An 18,384-nucleotide genomic window follows, 5' to 3' on the forward strand; every position below is an offset into this window, starting at 1 on the left:
AATGAATTCCTGACTCGAATTTCTCGCTGCCTTTTATATAATATATATATATATATATATATATATATATATATATATATATATATATATATATATATATATATATATATATATCTGACATTTCCTAATACTTCTCTAGATAAGAGGCTTGCAGATGAGTAGAAAATGTAAAAGAGCTTTCTGCCTGTCTCATGCTTTGAAGACGACTATGATACGCGCAGATAAAAAGAAAAAAAAGGCAGTCAGCCCGAGATGGTATATCAATATAAGTCCATAACATTAACTCATTTCTTCTTTTAAAAGTTGTTTTAGAACAATATGAATGGCGTTTGCCACTAGTGTAAGATAATTATCAACTGGTTTAGCGTTCATAGAAGGGATCGATTATTAATTTGACATCTATTTCTCGCCTACATCATCGTTTATCGAGGTGGTGAATATGGAAATTATTTGTTTCATACAGGCAGTAGGAATATATGTACGGCATGTAACATGAATATGGATACTGATTAATTTCTGTGACTAAATTATTTAACAAAATTGCGTTCAACCTCGAAATAAAAAAGTGTAATACAGCGAGCCTGTTCGCTGTCATATACCAATTTCTGATCGAAAGTTTCTGGAAATAGTGACATCATCTTCTTGGCCAATTTTACATTTGTAAGGGTATAACCCTGATTACTCATCCTAGCGCTCCTGGTAGCCACTTCACATAAATATACGTCCTCGATAATTAGTTTGAAATTCTCATTCATGTAATCATATTCTTGTTTGTATGCAACTAGTATTCATTTTTCTCATTAATTCAGTGTCACGTCTGTAGAACTACTCATTAAGCGGTTACTGACCTGTTGATTAATCAACAACTGACTGTATAAACTTTGAGAGGATTGGCATTATGAGAGCTGGTTGTTCGCAACAATAAACTTAACATACACGTAAATGCATATTACCTTAGGTCACTTCTCGTAAAATATGCCTCTTATCTAAGCCACATTATAGTTTAATAAAGAACAGTTTTCGTGATGCAGTAGCTACCGTTACTGACCATAAGTCACGCACGGGCCCAACCAGGTTCGAATCATGGGTTCAGTGGTCGGTTCACAACCAACCCTCCCGGTTGACGTGGCCGGCTTCCTGAGTGCTGCAGAACCCATTTTTAAAGACAGACGACCTCCTGGGATAGGAATCAAGTCAGTATCTATGTTGGCAAAGAGATGATTTTTGAACAGCATATGATGATAAGCGAATCATACTAATCATATATGTTAAGGTATTTCCTTTTTTTCATAATTGCAGACATTTTAATAATCATCTAACATTCGACGCTTATTAAATCCAACATCGTAAAGACACCGTAATTGAAGGTCAAATAAGAGAGAGAGAAGGTTCTGTCATTATTCTTTACACTACTGTTCTAGGAAGTGAAAATGACAGGCTTGTGTCTGGTGAGTGACAGTGGCAAACGGAATTTTCCACCGTCCGTTGACCTTGGTGATGACGTCATTTTACTTGGCTATCTCGGATGTTCGTTTGATAATTGAGCTCTGCGGGAGCTTTTAGAAACAAGTCCTGAGTAACACCAGGCCTTTTCAGAAACCCTTAAGCAAGACGGTACGACCCTTAGGGACAACCAGGTCAAACAAAAGTCAGGCCATCACACTCGAGGGGTCATACCTTCCTCCTGGAGGAGTTAAAAGAGGACATTTAACCGTAGTCTAAGAGGACGGGAGGGAGAGAGTTCCGTCTCTCATTTACTGTCCGTATTTCTGCGCGTTTACATCAACGCCCGAATTGTCCTCGTTTGGACAACTCTCACTTATTTACTGTCCGTATTTCTGCGCGTTTATATCAACGCCCGAATTGTCCTCGTTTAGTGAACTGCCTTGGTCAACTACATTCAGGGGAACTAGATATCAACACAGTGGTGCAGGACGTGTCTCGGAAGCGCTCTGAATATGGTCAAAAGCCTCGTCGTATATAATTACCTGAATTTCTTAGGAGGGGAAGTTAAGGTTCTGGGAATATTACCAAAACACAAAACATTACCGGGAATCGATCCCCCCTCCCCCATTCCCCTCAAGGAACTTAATTGCCTGCGAGGGTGTTCCTCAGTATTTCAGGGTCAAGTTATAAAGTTAAGGATCGCATCGATGCGTTTCAGTGTCGTTCTGTAGTGCTTTAAGTGTAACATAAGACGGATGTTGTTTGATTGGTTACTTGGTGCTTTATTTTCCATCAACTGCCAGGGTTATTAAGGCCATCAAGGTCAAGTTATAGCCACTAATCGGAAAAATAACAAATCTAAGACATTCATCAAGCGTTGAAAATATATTCTATGACCACACATCCCTCTCACTGCATGAATGGTCTTTAGCGTACAGGAGAATTAACAACTTTTATATCACCACAAGTTTTGAGGAGAAAGAGCCAAAAAACACCGTCACCTGTGCTCGACAACTCCCGTCTCAAGCTGGTTTCGAATAAATAATATTTTCTAGCATACAGGAAGCAGAGTTATCATAGTTATCACACCACGATGATCCTGGCAAGCAAATGCTTCGACCGAGGACGGATGAGCTGTGACGACAGGAACCTCCCTGTACAGGTACAGACACGCCGCTGACGGGTGCAGTTAACTGATATTCATATTTTGGTGGCTTATAGAATGGACGTGTGTTCCTAGTCACCAGTTCTTAGTACACAATTCCACAAGCTGTTCACCATTTTTATTCATATCGGTGAGTACCCCTTGCCCTCCCTTCAAACTGCCACATTACTCATTTTTACATTCAAATCCTTCTTTTCCAACTTTTACAAAAAAAATTGGCGTCATAATATTCTTTATCCCTTTAGTGGTGAGGAACCAAGAAAAAAAAATTGGGGTACATTACCTTCCTCTTCGGACAACCGCCACCTTCTTCTTGTCCACTTGTTCCACAGAGTCGAAGAGGCGGGAGAGGAGATCGGTGTTGCCTACCTTGATCGTCCTCTCTCCCTTGACATCGTCTTTCTCGCCTCTCGTCTCCTTGTTCTCCCGTTCCTCCTCTGGTGGCGTCACCGGCCGCACGTCTGCCGAGGAGAACCATAAAGCATGAGGAAGACACATTTTGGGACAGATTAAGCAGAGGAATGGACGGAACAGACTTTAAATATTACAGGAAAATGGTAGCTAAGATGAAGCAGTCATAGAAAATGATATTTAGTCGTAACTATAATAAACTAAAACAAAGTTTATGAGGATACTCATTCTAGATAATTGAGCGACATTAGAAATTAGAGAAAGCCGAAGTTGCTTGGAAATTTCTAAAGTTTTACAGAGGCTGAAGATACATTTATGGTTATACAGGTTGTAAAAGTTTGATCAGGCAAGGGGAAAGAAGAACCATCCACAGTCCCAATCCACAATACAGTTAGGGACCTGCGCTACAGTAACGCCTGCTTGCAACTGGCCATGAAGGTATATGACTTGTAAATAGCTTCATGTGAGCTTTATATGTTCAATAGACAATATATATAAGAACAATACAATGCGTAATTAAAGGAACTAGTTGACACACCTATGATTATAGCTACCCCGTGAGTATCAACAATAGATCCAGAATATAAATAGAAAAACATTATTGATTCTTGACTCGATACCGACACATATGATACATTAAGTCCTTGAGGGTTGTACACAGTGAGTGTTTGCGGCTTTTGATGTTTGTTGAATACCTGAAGGAGTTATGTTCAGACTTTGAAAGACTGTTGGTTATGAGCCGATACTTGACGGCTTTAACGAACCTTGCGTTCTATAAGTTTTACAGCCCAAATAACCAACAAGCCATCAATTATCACAGTAAACTCAACATTTCATTTGTAAATATGTGTTTTCAATTTTCGTGAAACGATTTTTGACAACCAGTCAACAGCTTAAATCCAACAAATTACATAAATCTCTAAATATGTATATTTTCTTAAGCTTTTTTTCAATATGTGACGTATGTTGCAGACCCTATCTTAATGAACTATAGCTTTTGTCAGACGCTAAAATGAACAAAATCAAACAATTCTGAATATTTGAGTTCCCCATGATATTCATAGAGATGGCAGCAGTTCTTTATAGCCACTAAAGCAATGAGTCCTGATCAAGAATAAGTTTCCTACGCATTTCATGAAAATATTTGTACTGGGGCTCAATCGATGCTTAACGTAGAATCCATTCACTAGCCTGAATTTTGACCTTTCAGATCTCTGCACCGCAATAAATTGATCTGACTTCGTTAACCTATATGTCAGGTGTGCGAAGAATCACTTAAGAAATAATTCTGTAAACAAACAGCGAGTCGGACAATTTCACTGTCATAGCATCTCCTTTTTTAAGAAAAGGCTTATTGAAGTTAAGTGAACTTAACACTCTCTGTTCCCTTGTACTGTAACCTCAAGTAAGCAAAGTCCGGCAAAACATATGGAGCTCTAGCAGCGCTCAGGAAGTAGGCTACGTCCACCGTGCGAAACCGTTGCTCGTAAAGTTTAGTGATATATAGACATCTATATGGTATGAGGGCGGGGCAACTGAGTAAGGACACTTTTGATAGTTCCACTGAGGCCATGAAAGGTTTTGAGATTTGGCGAATAGGGGATTGTAGTGTTGGATGAACAGACGACGTTTCGATCGTACAAGGGAGAGTGTGATTTGTGTACGTATGTGAAGCGTGGTTTCAGATGGGTGCGCGTCTAGTGGGATGTTTGATTAATACTTAGACTCAGATCGCTCAAAATCTTTTCACTCCATCCTTCCCCTCACTCCATCCTTCCCTCTCTAATTTGGTCTCCCTGTTCTCGTTCTTCCCTCCATTTTTGACACATATCCTCGTTGTCAACCTTTCCTCACTCATTCGCTTCCAATGTCCAAACCATTTCAGCACACTCTCTTCTGCTTTATCAACCACACTCTTTATTATCACATATCTCAATGTTTCAAAACTCTCTCTCTCTCTCTCTCTCTCTCTCTCTCTCTCTCTCTCTCTCTCTCTCTCTCTCTGTATATATATATATATATATATATATATATATATATATATATATATATATATATATATATTCTTTCATACTATTTGCCATTTCCCGCGATAGCGAGGTAGCGTTAAGAACAGAGGACTGGGTCTTTGAGGGAATATCCTCACCTGGCCCTCTTCTCTGTTCCTTCTTTTGGGAAAAAAAAAAAAAAAACGAGAGGGGAGGATTTCCAGCCTCCCGCTCCCTTCCCTTTTAGTCGCCTTCTACGACACGCAGGGAATACGTGGGAAGTATTCTTTCTCCCCTATCCCCAGGGATAATATATATATATATATATATATATATATATATATATATACATATATATACGTGTGTGTGTGTGTGTGTGTCTGTGTGTGTGTGTGTGTGTGTGTGCCCGCAAAGTATTGTTGACCCACGGTAAGCCAAACTTCGCCATCTTTCTTCCTCCACAACTCAATTACCACAAAATGTTCGTACAAAGTCTGGTTTACATGGACAAAAACCACCACACGTATCATATCAAAAAACGCTCATTATACTCGCACGACATTAAACCAATAATATATATATCCCACCGAAGTTCCCATGAAAAATCATTCAAGCAACGTATTGTGACGTATACGCAAACCTCAACCAAACATACGAAAATCTGGTTGAACCTCATAACAAAACCCTATAGAAATGCGTCCTATAGTGTGAAGGGTCTGGAATTCCGAGGGTAACTGGTAACAAAAGTCGAAAATTTAACATGGAAAGGCACCATCGCCACCACAGAGCTCGCAATCGCATTGCTACTGGGGTGACGAAGACTTTGGCGAAGCTCTGTGCGCGCGCATCGACTGCACACGGAACAACTTTTTAATAATTAAGGTCGCAACCGCCGGATATAGCAACCCAGCGGCAGTAGCGGTCAAGGTCACCCATTGTCGGCGACGGAGGGCGTCTTAACGTCTAGAGCAAAGGGACGGTGACCCGAGTCCAAACGTCGTTTCGCGAGAGGCTAATAGGTTTGAGTGTTACACGCCTGTCACGACATTTAAGGGGTTACTGACCTGTTGTCTCGATATATATATATATATATATATATATATATATATATATATATATATATATATATATATATATATATAAAATGAGGAATACGGCGAATATGTATGAAAAAATATATATACGTATGTATCATGAATTTCCTTAATGATACATAAAATATACAGTATTCCACCTTAACAGAGGCCAAATACATACGCTGAGAGTATGTGATCTTAGAATTAACTTCAACACCTTAAAAAAGGTTGTTAAAAGATTTTCGGGAGGTGGAAGTACTTTAACCTCGACGGTCTTGATGACTATGTTAGTTAATAGGTCTAAATAACTAGCTAACCTGACAGACTACATGAAACTGAACCTTCTCAGGATATCAGTAAAGAAGTGGTTCGGTTACCTAATTTCAAAGTCAGTGAGAAGTGAAAAGAAAATGTGGAAAAAATGAAATAATAATAATAAAAATTTAGTGAGTCTAGACATCATTGACCTTACTGAAACTTAATATATATATCGCTGTGACTGAAAACATGATAATCACTTCGGTATTTGTTCAATTTATGTCGCCCTTGAAAGGTCTTCTCCTTCGTTTCCGCTTATTGAATTATCTGATATGAATTATCAAGAGGGAAAAAAACTAGCTGGTGACACGGAAGGCATGACAGACACCAGTAAAATAATGTCAACTGATGTAAACCCCATTGTAACAAACTCAAGGTCAGGTATCAAGGTGCGCTGACCTCAGGCTACTGCAAGAGCTCCAGGCACGGTGTACCTCATATATATATATATATATATATATATATATATATATATATATATATATATATATATATATATATATATACATTTTCTTATACTATTCGCCATTTCCCGCATTAGCGAGGTAGCGTTAAGAACAGAGGACTGGGCCTTTGAGGGAATATCCTCACATGGCCCCCTTCTCTGTTCCTTCTTTTGGAAAATTTAAAAGAAAAAAAAAATGAGAGGGGAGGATTCCCAGCCCCCCGCTCCCTTCCCTTTTAGTCGCCTTCTACGACACGCAGGGAATACGTGGGAAGTATTCTTTCTCCACTATATATATTAGATCTTTTATACATTATGCAACACAAATGATAATGCAAAATAATGTAATCTGTGGTTTTTGGTGAATACACATCCAGTAGCAGGGTAGAGTGGCCTTTCCACGAGTGATACTTTGACGAGACTGTATTTCCGATAATGATACAGCCTCGCCAAAAATGATTTTTTTTTTAACTTGCGGCGTAAGCTTAAGTAGGCGAAGTCCGGTAACAGAGAGAGAGAGAGAGAGAGAGAGAGAGAGAGAGAGAGAGAGAGAGAGAGAGAGAGAGAGAGTATTCCTCTTCCGTTGTAAGTTATTTCCCTTTTCGTTTACGTTTCATTTTTGTATCATGATTATGTTCTTGCAATAATGGCTGAAATTGGCAACCGAATCTTATTCCAGTTAAGGGCCGGCGGTCCACAGGGCTGTCTTGTAGTTTTTCATGATAGGCTGCGGTCAATCTACCACTCTGTTACTTTGGAATTTATGCCGAAGGCTCGAGTAACGGGGAAAAAATAATCCCCATTTAGGACAGACCGATGAAGCATGAGAGCTGGATAAAGTAGTAAAACATAAAAAACAACAAATGTATTTCAAATGAAGTGGAAAACTAGTTAATCGAAATAGAGAATGAATGATCATAAATAATATGAAATAAAAGTTCTAAGCTGACCTGTGTCATGAAAAAGCACAAGAGCCTATCCTTGAATACTGTGAAAATATAAATTACTAAAATATTCTGAAATAATTTGAATGAGTGCGTTTCAGGAACTGATCATCATGGGCCGTTAGAGGCTCATTCTATGTACAACTGTCAGTTGCGATGTGGGTCTTTTCCTCCACTGCGAGCGAGCGAAACTCTACCAAACGTTCGTTTTCTGTTTGCTCGTATCATTCAAAATTGACGTCCAGTATTGACGTCTGACGTGAGCGCCAAGTTGTCCCATTACTTTCATGAATAAGAATCGCTTAGTGTAATATGGTCCTTCTAGCGGACGGAGATAAAACCTATAATTGCCCAACAGAAAGAACTAACAGTTTCTTTTTACGAGTTCGCTAGTGTTCAGGAGGTGTAGGCGAGAGTCATACAACACACACACAACCTTGGCTCTGTGATCGATGCGAATAACCTTGCTGTTGTGAGTAAAACGCGGCTGTATGTGATGTGTAAGGCTCCACTTGTTACAACTCGTGATCAAATGATATATATATATATATATATATATATATATATATATATATATATATATATATATATATATGTATATATATATATATATATATATATATATATATATATATATATATTCTTTTTTCTTTTCTTTTAAACTATTCGCCATTTCCCGCGTTAGCGAGGTAGCGTTAAGAAATTCACTGACAAAAAGTTAAAGGCATCAGACATTCTCTACACAAAGAAAAGTGTATATGCTTTGATTATCTTATTCAAGGCGGGAAACACTCTGAACATATCCCAGTGTCACTAAAGATAAATTATAGATCATGTCAGCAGCCGAGACATTCATATTATACTGCTTAAAACATATATTGCGTGGGCGTGCATTGTCCTAGGCTTATCTTGAATACCAAAATGTGTTCAAGAATTTTCTAACTGTTGCATATAACTTGACGTAAACAGTCTTAATGACCCTGGCAGTCAATTTTTTTTCTAATTCAAATAACCAACCGACCAACAGTTTTCTATATTCATCACAAAAGGATAATGAATAAAGGTTTACTATTAATGAGTCAGTGCGGCCAAATGAATTCATCAGTGAGTGGCAAGTTTTGTCGATGTTTATCACAATCGTCGCAAGCACTTCCGAAGCTAACGTACTTTGCGTTACGAAAACATCAAAAAGAAAAAAGAGCAAGGAAGCAAAACCCAACAGAACCAGATACTAATGGGTTAATTCTGCGCCTTGACGAACAGAGACCATCCGCTGACCATCGTAAGAGCTAGAAATCAAGCGTTCAGGCCACAATGCCACAAAGGACAGACCACGGACGCCTGATGAAAATAACTGACACGTTTACAAATAAAGATTTCATTATTCTTTCGAAATCTTATACATATATATATATATATATATATATATTACAACAGAACTTTTTTGAAAGGGTCCTGGTGTATTTCCAGGGCCTCCTATGGCCTAAGGTTTGCGCTACCATCAGTAGCAGGGGCACGGTGGACTACTTTAAAGCAAGAAAGTTTTTGATGAGACTGTATTCTGAGTCGTCAACTGGCGATAATATAACTTCGCCAAGGGTAACACATAAAATATGAATTATGGTATGTCCACATTTTTATGAGAGTCCTGATGTTACTGATTACTGATATTTCTTTGGTTGAATCAAAGTTGTCCATCCACTTTCCCATTGGGATATTAGATTATTGTAAGGCGAAAGTAGAAGAGCTTCAAAATTCATCATAGGTTTAGAGGTATAATTCATCTAATCCATCCCCTTACTCGCCATGTATGTACGCAATGTGAAGCTATATGTCTTATACACTTCTGATGGTCCTAGGTCTCCTTAGATCTGTCAATCGTCGGCCGAGGGACACCTATTCATTATACTGAAGCTCAGCAAGTGTTTCTCCAGCAATCAATACAGCCAGCTAGGCCTTCCGTGAAGGTCGGTCTCTCTGTTGTCAGTGTTACCCAGGACGACGACCACTGCAGGGAACAGAGGTGAATATCCTGTGTTTTGTTTTCTCTTAGAAACTATTCCGAAGCGTTATGTAGAAAAATAATTATCAACTGCGAGGGTCAAAGAGTCTTTCTACGTCAAGTTTGATATAGCCACTAAACGCATGACCTTTAATAACCCTTTCAGGTGCCAAAGCTAATTCCATAACACATACAATAACGATGAAATACGCTTACTTTTGCGATACGTTTCTACTGCAGTCATATCAGCAATTCAAAAACTGGACAAATCTATCATGGATATCATACGCATATCTATCGATATATTGTCATTAAGTATGGTGGTCAGAATCCATGATAACTGGAGAGATTTCTGATGAATAAATAATCTTGAAAATTCTGACGGGCACCATTATAAAGTCCACATATACCTTACGAAATTTGATTGCACTTATTTTCTTAACTAGATCACTTAACTGAAAATCTATACAGTAATTAAGATCAAACGATAATGTCTAGGAGTATAATTGCATATAATAATGATACTGCTGGTGAACCTGCTTTCCTAAATATATAACAATCTAAAGCCATTAACTCCCACTATTTTACATCACAGACGTGAAATCATATACCATTTTACTCAAAGTATTTGCAAAGTCTCACCCAAAAAAGCCCACAAACCACATTAACAAAGTGACTATAGAAGATGAGGAACGGGGTGAGGCGTCAATTAGCGAGCCAATCGGCGCAAGAGTTCTCAGATACAAACTGACCAATGACGTCGCTGGAGTCCTTCCCTAGGATGAGCGGTGGGAGGGTGGAACAAGATGGCGGGAGGTTGTTGTTCTTGTTGGGCTGTAGCCAGAAGCTCTGAGGCAGCGCGCGCATCTTCATCGGCAATGGATCTGAAAGAAATGCTTTAAATAATACCACCAACAATGGAAAGAAAAGGTCAGGGGTGAAGTTCGAGGTCGCTACTTAAGTTTGGTGTACAGCAAAGAGCAATATCGTGTCAGCTTTAAGGATTTGGTATAAACATCATCTACCAACATGCAAATGTATTATAATTCCAGTGTTTTCCTCATAAAGCATTAAAGGACAGACATATGTTATTAGATTTAATGGCTTTTGACTACTGTGGAAACTGTTTACACGGTCAATATACACGACAGAAAATGAGAGGTGGATGCATGGACTAAGCTACTAATTTACTGATGACCTTGAAGAGATAACGAAAAATTAGTGCTAACAAAAAATATAGAAAAAACAAAAATCATTGCAGAAAAACAACGTAATTGAGAAACTAGACAGTGGAATATTGAACCTTTAGGGACATCATGAACCAATCGCAAACAGTAAAACAGCCACACTACCCAGAAATTTTCCCGTGGTAAATAACACGGTTTCATAGTGCAAATTTTAATGACATAATGATCACAATGACGGTAAACAATGCTATATTTACAACGATACCCACAGCTCAACAACAACCTCAAACGCACGTGAGAGAGAGAGAGAGAGAGAGAGAGAGAGAGAGAGAGAGAGAGAGAGAGAGAGAGTTACCGGACTCCGCCTGCTTGAGGTTACACCGGGAGTGAAAAGTCACCTTTGATGTGGCTGTATCATCGTCAGTTGGCGAAGTAAAGTCTCGTTAAAGACCTCTTTGCAAATGAGTTCATCATATACCTGCTACTGACTGCAGCGCACCCTTGAAGCTGCAGGAGCCGCTGGATAGGGAGTTTTGAAGTTTATATAGCACTAGGGGCCTCTTCATGAAAGGGTTTTTGGAGTTGTATAATATACATCTCAGTGCGTGTGTGTGTGTGTGTGTGGGTTTTTTTTTATTTCCCTGACCTAACAAAATCTAAACTATCCTAACCCAGATCAGAATGTATTCCCAATCTGATTGTGCATGTCAGCATTTCCCGACTGATAGAGATGCGTGATACGTGTTCGTTACCCGAGATATGTGTTTATTGGTATACTTTGTTCGTTTCATTCCTATCGACTGGTCAACGACCAGGAACCCAAAATCCACAACATATACTTCAAATAAGAATAAATTTTCATATCAGCTCACTTCATAACTCTCGGTGGACGTGTCCAGCTTCCTGTGTGCTACAGATGCACCATGAAAGCAGTTACTTGCGGCAGCAAAAGAAAGTAAAAGAAAACTTGACATTTTCTCGTCGAAACATTCAAAATTGCGACGACTAGGACGATCTGCGGCTAATGTGATTGCTAATCTTTTCCAGTTGGCTACTGTGCCTTGGAACATTAATACTGCCTTTGAAAATGATGCTACAAATGAGCAACGCTCGTCGAGTACGGAGAACAGTAAAGATTAAAGCAAGTGACTACGCCACACTTATCTGGGAAAACGAAAAAAATTCTGATGTACAGACGATGTAAAACTTCATTACTGGCTTCCCATTTGTTACACCTTGATGTCGTATCGTGAAAACAAATCATTTAAGAAAGCCGACAATTGCTAAAAGATAAATACATACATGTTTAGCGTCTGCTTGTGTTACAAATACAGGATGTATATTAGTTTCTATTTGTTAGCTGGCTGAGGGTGTACGTGCGTTATGTGGTTTTCCTAGTATCAATGGCACTTACGCCTCCACATGGGTGATCTGGTTTTACTACAGGCCGATCGAATGCTGTCATTTCGTTCAACGTCAGGCAAAGGAAGTTATTGATTATATAATAGTTTCGGTTCATTCTTAAGTGTACACTTCCTACACGCTCACATGTACACACACGTACGCATGCACACACTCTCTGTACGTCTACCGACACAGATAAATAGCCTCTAACCCCTTTGGACACGAGGGTACGATCATCGGTACAATGGTACATACCTTTGATACGACGGAACAATCCTTGATTATGATAGCCTGGCCTTTGACCTGACCCATAAGGTTTAGGTCAAACGTCATGCCAACATACCCAAAGATCCGTACCGTCGTGCTTAAGGGTCGTACCGTTGTGGTTAAGGGTCGAACCGTTGTGGTTAAGGGTCGAACCGTTGTGGTTAAGGGTCGTATCGCTGTACTCAAGCATCGTGCCGTCGTGGTTAAGGCTGTGCTCAAAATTCGTACCTCTGTGGTCAGGGGTCTAATTGATCAAGTTGACTTCCTACCTGCATGCAGCAGAATCACATAAAAACGCCATTTCATTGGCCCAAAGTGCATGAAAATTTGGCTTCCAGCCTCTTAAAGCCAACCTGAGTGCTAGGACAGAGCCTCCTTTCATTTCCCAAATTGCGGGGTCCGAACACACTGGCAGTTACTGAAATCTGTAACGGAACCAGGAAATTACTCGCCTTGCTTATTGTCCTGAGCGAGAAGTTTCAATTTGTGGAAATATAAGATGATGTTGTCAGACACCTAAATATATATACACATCCACTGACACTAGAAAATCATTCGTCAACCACGCCACAATACACATCAAAAGATGATCCAAGACCAGTCAATAAATGGTTACATGCTGAACGTGCGTTCTGTGAATGAACGAAAATACCCAGGAATGAAAAATACAATATTTTTTCTGCTGCTGCTTAAAATCATTCGATTTCAGGAAAGACGCATGCGCAATGATCGTCAATGTTTAATGCGTCATCGACCATAAAACATTCACGACTTATAGACCGGCTAGGAAGAGTCTCTCCTTGGTGTCCTAAGGAAATTTGGCTTTACTTGAATGTCTGCGTATTCCGTTCTGGTCTCTATTAATGATTTACCACCAAATGTCATCATATAAACCAACAGCTGTTTCACGTGAACTGTTTCAATTAGCGCCATGACAGAGCAGGTTTTTATTCAGTCTTACTTTAATAGCCATATGCGTGCAAGGACAGGCTCTCTGCTCTGGCTTTGCTCTGGTTTCTTCATTTTTGTTCTTTCTTTTCTTTATATAGATATACTTTAAATTGGTTTCCTTACTTGGGTATTTTTTTTTTTTTTTTGAGACTGTGTTTTATTGTCATAGCTCGAGAAACAAGCCTCAAAAAATGAGAGAAAAAGGCAATAATCCATAGCGTACGTCAGTTCCACCTTCAGCGACGGGACTTAGCGGACTTCTAGATGTTTAAGGTTAATTATGAATAGCTCAATCTTATGCTCCAACTGGGCTACATTTTCAGTGACAGTGTATGTGATCTTAGAATTTTCTTAACATGAAAAAGGTGTTAAGATCATTTGGTTTCTGGATGTAGGTAGATTGAAGCTGACAGTTCATGGGCCCAAAGCCCAAGCAAAACAACCAACCTAGTACCATACGGCCACATGTAGAATCAGCGCAGGTGTATCTACAGTAATTTTTTAACCAATGAACATTATTAAGCATTTTAATGTCGAGAGATGAAGCTCGAGGATGGCGGACTTCATGAGCCGAGCAGATGATACCCTTAAAGCCCACCAACAATGAACCTATTGCTCTTTATTCTTGCACTGTAGTACGTGCTTCGTGTCCGGCAATATACATATATATATTTCTCCCAGGTGTCAGGGGCGTGGTGAATGTTGCTGTAATCATCTATTTTGGTAAGGGTGGGAGAGAATTGGCTGGATTCTCTGACTCATTACACACTGCGATGTATATATGTATCTAAATTTAGCGGAGGTAATGGAGAGAAGATGTCTGGTGGTGCACCCAACGAAGGGATTCAGGTTAAGAAAGCGTTTTAGCTTACGTTCGATGTAAACATGTGAACACGACGGTAGGACCCTTAGGTACGATGACATGGCTCTCGAGGGGTTCGGTCAAAAGTTACGGTAACTTTTCCCATCTTCACTTTCCTAAGGAAAAGAAAAAAATCTGCGGCAGTTTTCTTTCGCCATACTACATAGTGCTTCTTCTCGGCGTCTTTTCGTGCCAGCAGCTGAAACAGACGGAGAGGTGCCTTCTATATGAACTATATATAATCTTATTAGAGGTAGGTTTTGAAGAGTAAATCCTTTATCCACACCACTGTTAGGATCACACATGCAGATGACCTCGTATGCACCATCAGGTTTCTTATTAACTTTCCTCCTCATACGTTTCTGGTGTACCCAAGTGTCAAACAGTCGCCCTCAAATAGTCAACTTTCTGTTCCGCAGTCTTCGGGAGATTGGTTAGTTGACAATATAGGCTTTGAGCCTATCGAATACCTTGGACAATAGGGCCGTCAACGTCGAGTAATAACTACCACCCTCTTAGTAATGAACTCCATCTTCAGGTACTGCAGATAAGTTCAGGATCATACACACACACTCAAACATATGGTCCATGCCGTGAGAAGCCTTCACAACTTCGCATGCGCTACAAATAGTCGTATTAATTATAAAAATCCAAGGAGTAAATCTGTAGCATTTCCTATCAATGTAGTTGTTAGCACATACTATAGCATACGAACTCTTCTGCCTTTCACAGTGCTTCTCTGATTGTCTGTCACACTACAACTAAATGCTGGACAACGTCGTCAAGTTCAAACTCAGAGCAGTGTTTGAATCTGACTTATCCCTTCTCTTCTTGGATTAGCTACTGGAGATTGAATCATGTATGAGCATGAAGGCTTTTACAGTACGACGATACGACCCTCTGGTATGATACCCTAGCCTTTGACGTAACTCTTTCACCTAACCCAGATGGCCAAGCCAACATACGCAAGGGTCATACTGTCTTGTTACAGGGTTGAAACTGGCAAGTGTTTGACAAATGACTAAAATCCAGTCTTCATAAAGATGTTATATAATAATCAAATCTACAATATCTATCCTAAATGTTCCTACATCCTCATACGACACAGCAGAACAAAGGGCTTTCTGTATTGTGGTGGACGAAGTTTCATTTACAAAATCATATGTAAGAGAGACGCAGCAGGCTACATGAATCATCAGTACCCGATACACCCAAATTACCTCAGTTCCCGTCAAATTCCCTTTTCTATATTCCCATGATGCATTCACTTTGAAAAATTCCCTACAATACCTTCCTTTTCTATTTTCTTACCAAACATTTGAAATAATCTTATCTATTTGGCCTTAAAAGTAGATATACAATAATACGTAAGATACTACTGCCAAGGATGACATACGAAATGCCTAACATATTTCTACTGTGTTCATACCATCCATATAAATAAACCACATACTCCCAATTTGTTACTCTTGAATCTTGACACAAAAATAAAATTAGGTTGATCTCTGCACAATATCGTCCTGAAACAGCTATCACGCGAAAAAGGTTGACTTAATCTAGTTCCTCTACATAATAGAGGGACCAGTTTATACATATTTAAAGACATTTCTCGAAGCTGAAACCACGTCTCATGATTTATTTATACCAGGCTTTGGTCCTGTGACACGACGCACCTAAGAACGTAGCTGTAGGCGATGGATAATCTACATTAATAGAAAAGCGTTTAATTGTCAGGGGAGACTTCATTTTGTAGTGATAGGCTGCATAATTAGGATGCATAAATTAAGTAGTGGCTATAGCCTTTTCTTTTACTCGAGCACTTTTCCAGCTTATTTGCACTACGGCTTCTGTTACTACAAATGCTACACTGCCTGTTCTTAATCTTGTTGTTACTGTGCCATTTTTCCTGCACTTCTTTGTTACTTCCACTGTGTTACCGCTTGTTTCTTTAGTCTTTCTAGCTTCTTCCAATGTCGGTTTTCCTGCGCTACCACTGGTGCTGGTTTTACTTCGTTCTCTTCCTGTAACTTTTGCTGCTACTGTTTGTTTGCTTATTATTATTATTATTATTATTATTATTATTATTATTATTATTATCATTACTAATGATGCTAATGGTACTTCTATTCCCACTTTTCTTGCTATTTTTACCTCTGAAATTCCTGTAATTGTAATTGCTCTTGCTCCTCCTAGAATAACCTCTGTCTATCCTAATTTTAAATGTTACTCCTGTGCACGTTACTAGTTAGTACTATTACCATTACTACTATTACTACTACTACTACTACTACTACTACTAAAACAACTGGTCGTTGGCAGAAAATGTCAAAATCGTTCACCCCCAAAAAAGAATTATAAAGATCTGACTGAACGTTGAAAAACATTTTAAGATTATCCAGATTCGCAGATGTTATATAAGTTCGACCTTTGAGATTTAGCGAAAATAATCATTAACAGTTCCAACAGATGACTTTTTTTCATCACATCTGACACAGTACGTACATACAACCACCTATAACAGCCCACGACAACAGTTTCAGGCAGTTTGCCCTGTGCCAGTAATGGTATAATGTGTGTTTACGAATTGTTTTAATTACCATTTAATATTAGGTAAAGTGTTACCGGACTCCACCTACTTGAGCTTACATGGCAAGAGAAAAGTCACTTTGGCGGGGCTGTACCGTTGGGAGACCTGTTTCGTCAAAGGAGTTCCCCATTCCCTGCTACTGGAAGTAGCGCACCTCTGGAGAGTAATGTTGGGTAACAACAGGACTCTTTTTTTTTTCGAAACTGTTCCTAAAGTGACTATGAAGAGTTTGGTATCATTCAATCCAAGAACATATGATACCAGAACTAAGTTAGATTTTACTAGTATGTGAATTTCGATCACAAAACATGCATCAATTATACGTTCTTCTTATAAGCATATTGCTAAAATAACCAGTTGAGGTTAGATGGTTGGGGAGGTTATCTCCAAAGGTTGTATCAACCTTTCGATTCAAATCCAATGAATCCTCTTCAGGAGTGTGGAGAGGTCAGTGGAGGAGGTAGTAGCAGGGTGAGGCGGACGTGCATGTAGCGCTGAGCGCTCACTGGTTGCGACGTGTTGCTATAATGTCTTGGCCACGCGCTGTGTGTGTTGATTTTGGGTTACTGTTCCTCGATAACTAGCATTCCGGGGAGATGCAGGTGTCTTGTTCACGGCGTAGTATGCTGGTAGATTTAACAATTGTAGCTCATGTGAGGGCAATGTTATGCCCCCTTGGTGACATGTAATTTGATGAAACCTTCTCGTAGGTGTGTGGGAAATCTTGTAGACAGTGCAGTGCACAGGTTCTGCTTCCCACGTAGGTTATATTGGTAAAGGAGCTCGCAGTCTCCTTGCTGGCATTTGAATTCATAAACTTTGTTGGATCTTCTCGTAATGTGTCTTGTATTTATATATATACATATTATATATACATATACATATTTATATATATACCCGGTTGTTCTTTGTGTTTTTTATTTTCATTTTTTTTTTCTAGAATAGATAACTAGCTTGACTTTGTTGTCTTGTGTGGTTGGTGTTTCTGGTTACTGACATCTGGTTGCAGTGATACACGTTTTGAGAGTTGTGTTGCTTGTTGTGATTCTGCTGCTGTGACCTTTTGTTTATGGTATATTAGTTGTTTTGTCGCAGTCCAGGTTCTTCGACAAACAACTAAAAGGCGTATGTAAGCGCTGTTGGAATGTATCCAGCTGAAACTTATGCAACAGTCATTCAATGTTTGGTCTTTAAGCCAATCAATTGCCAGAGCCAATAAGGCCATCACTCTAACTGTTGTCAGTCAGAGGTACGGAAGACTGGAGAAATTAGAAAAAAAAAAAATACCAGAAAATTAGAGATCAGTTGGTCTGTCTGCCTGTCGCAAACGA

General features: G+C 39.2%; 1 protein-coding gene across 1 annotated transcript in view; it reads right to left on the reverse strand.

Moving 5' to 3' along the window:
- The window catches only part of LOC139765086 (uncharacterized), an 89,385-nt gene that overhangs the window by 54,254 nt on the left and 16,747 nt on the right, over positions 1-18,384 (reverse strand). The window contains exons 2-3 of the mRNA XM_071692250.1: positions 10,548-10,679; positions 2,895-3,072 (exon numbers count right to left, since the gene is read on the reverse strand). Coding sequence (XP_071548351.1) covers positions 2,895-3,072; positions 10,548-10,679 — 310 coding nt within the window. The remainder of the gene's footprint in view (positions 1-2,894; positions 3,073-10,547; positions 10,680-18,384) is intronic.

This window comes from Panulirus ornatus, chromosome 4, assembly GCF_036320965.1.
Source record: "Panulirus ornatus isolate Po-2019 chromosome 4, ASM3632096v1, whole genome shotgun sequence".
NCBI lineage: Eukaryota > Metazoa > Arthropoda > Malacostraca > Decapoda > Palinuridae > Panulirus > Panulirus ornatus.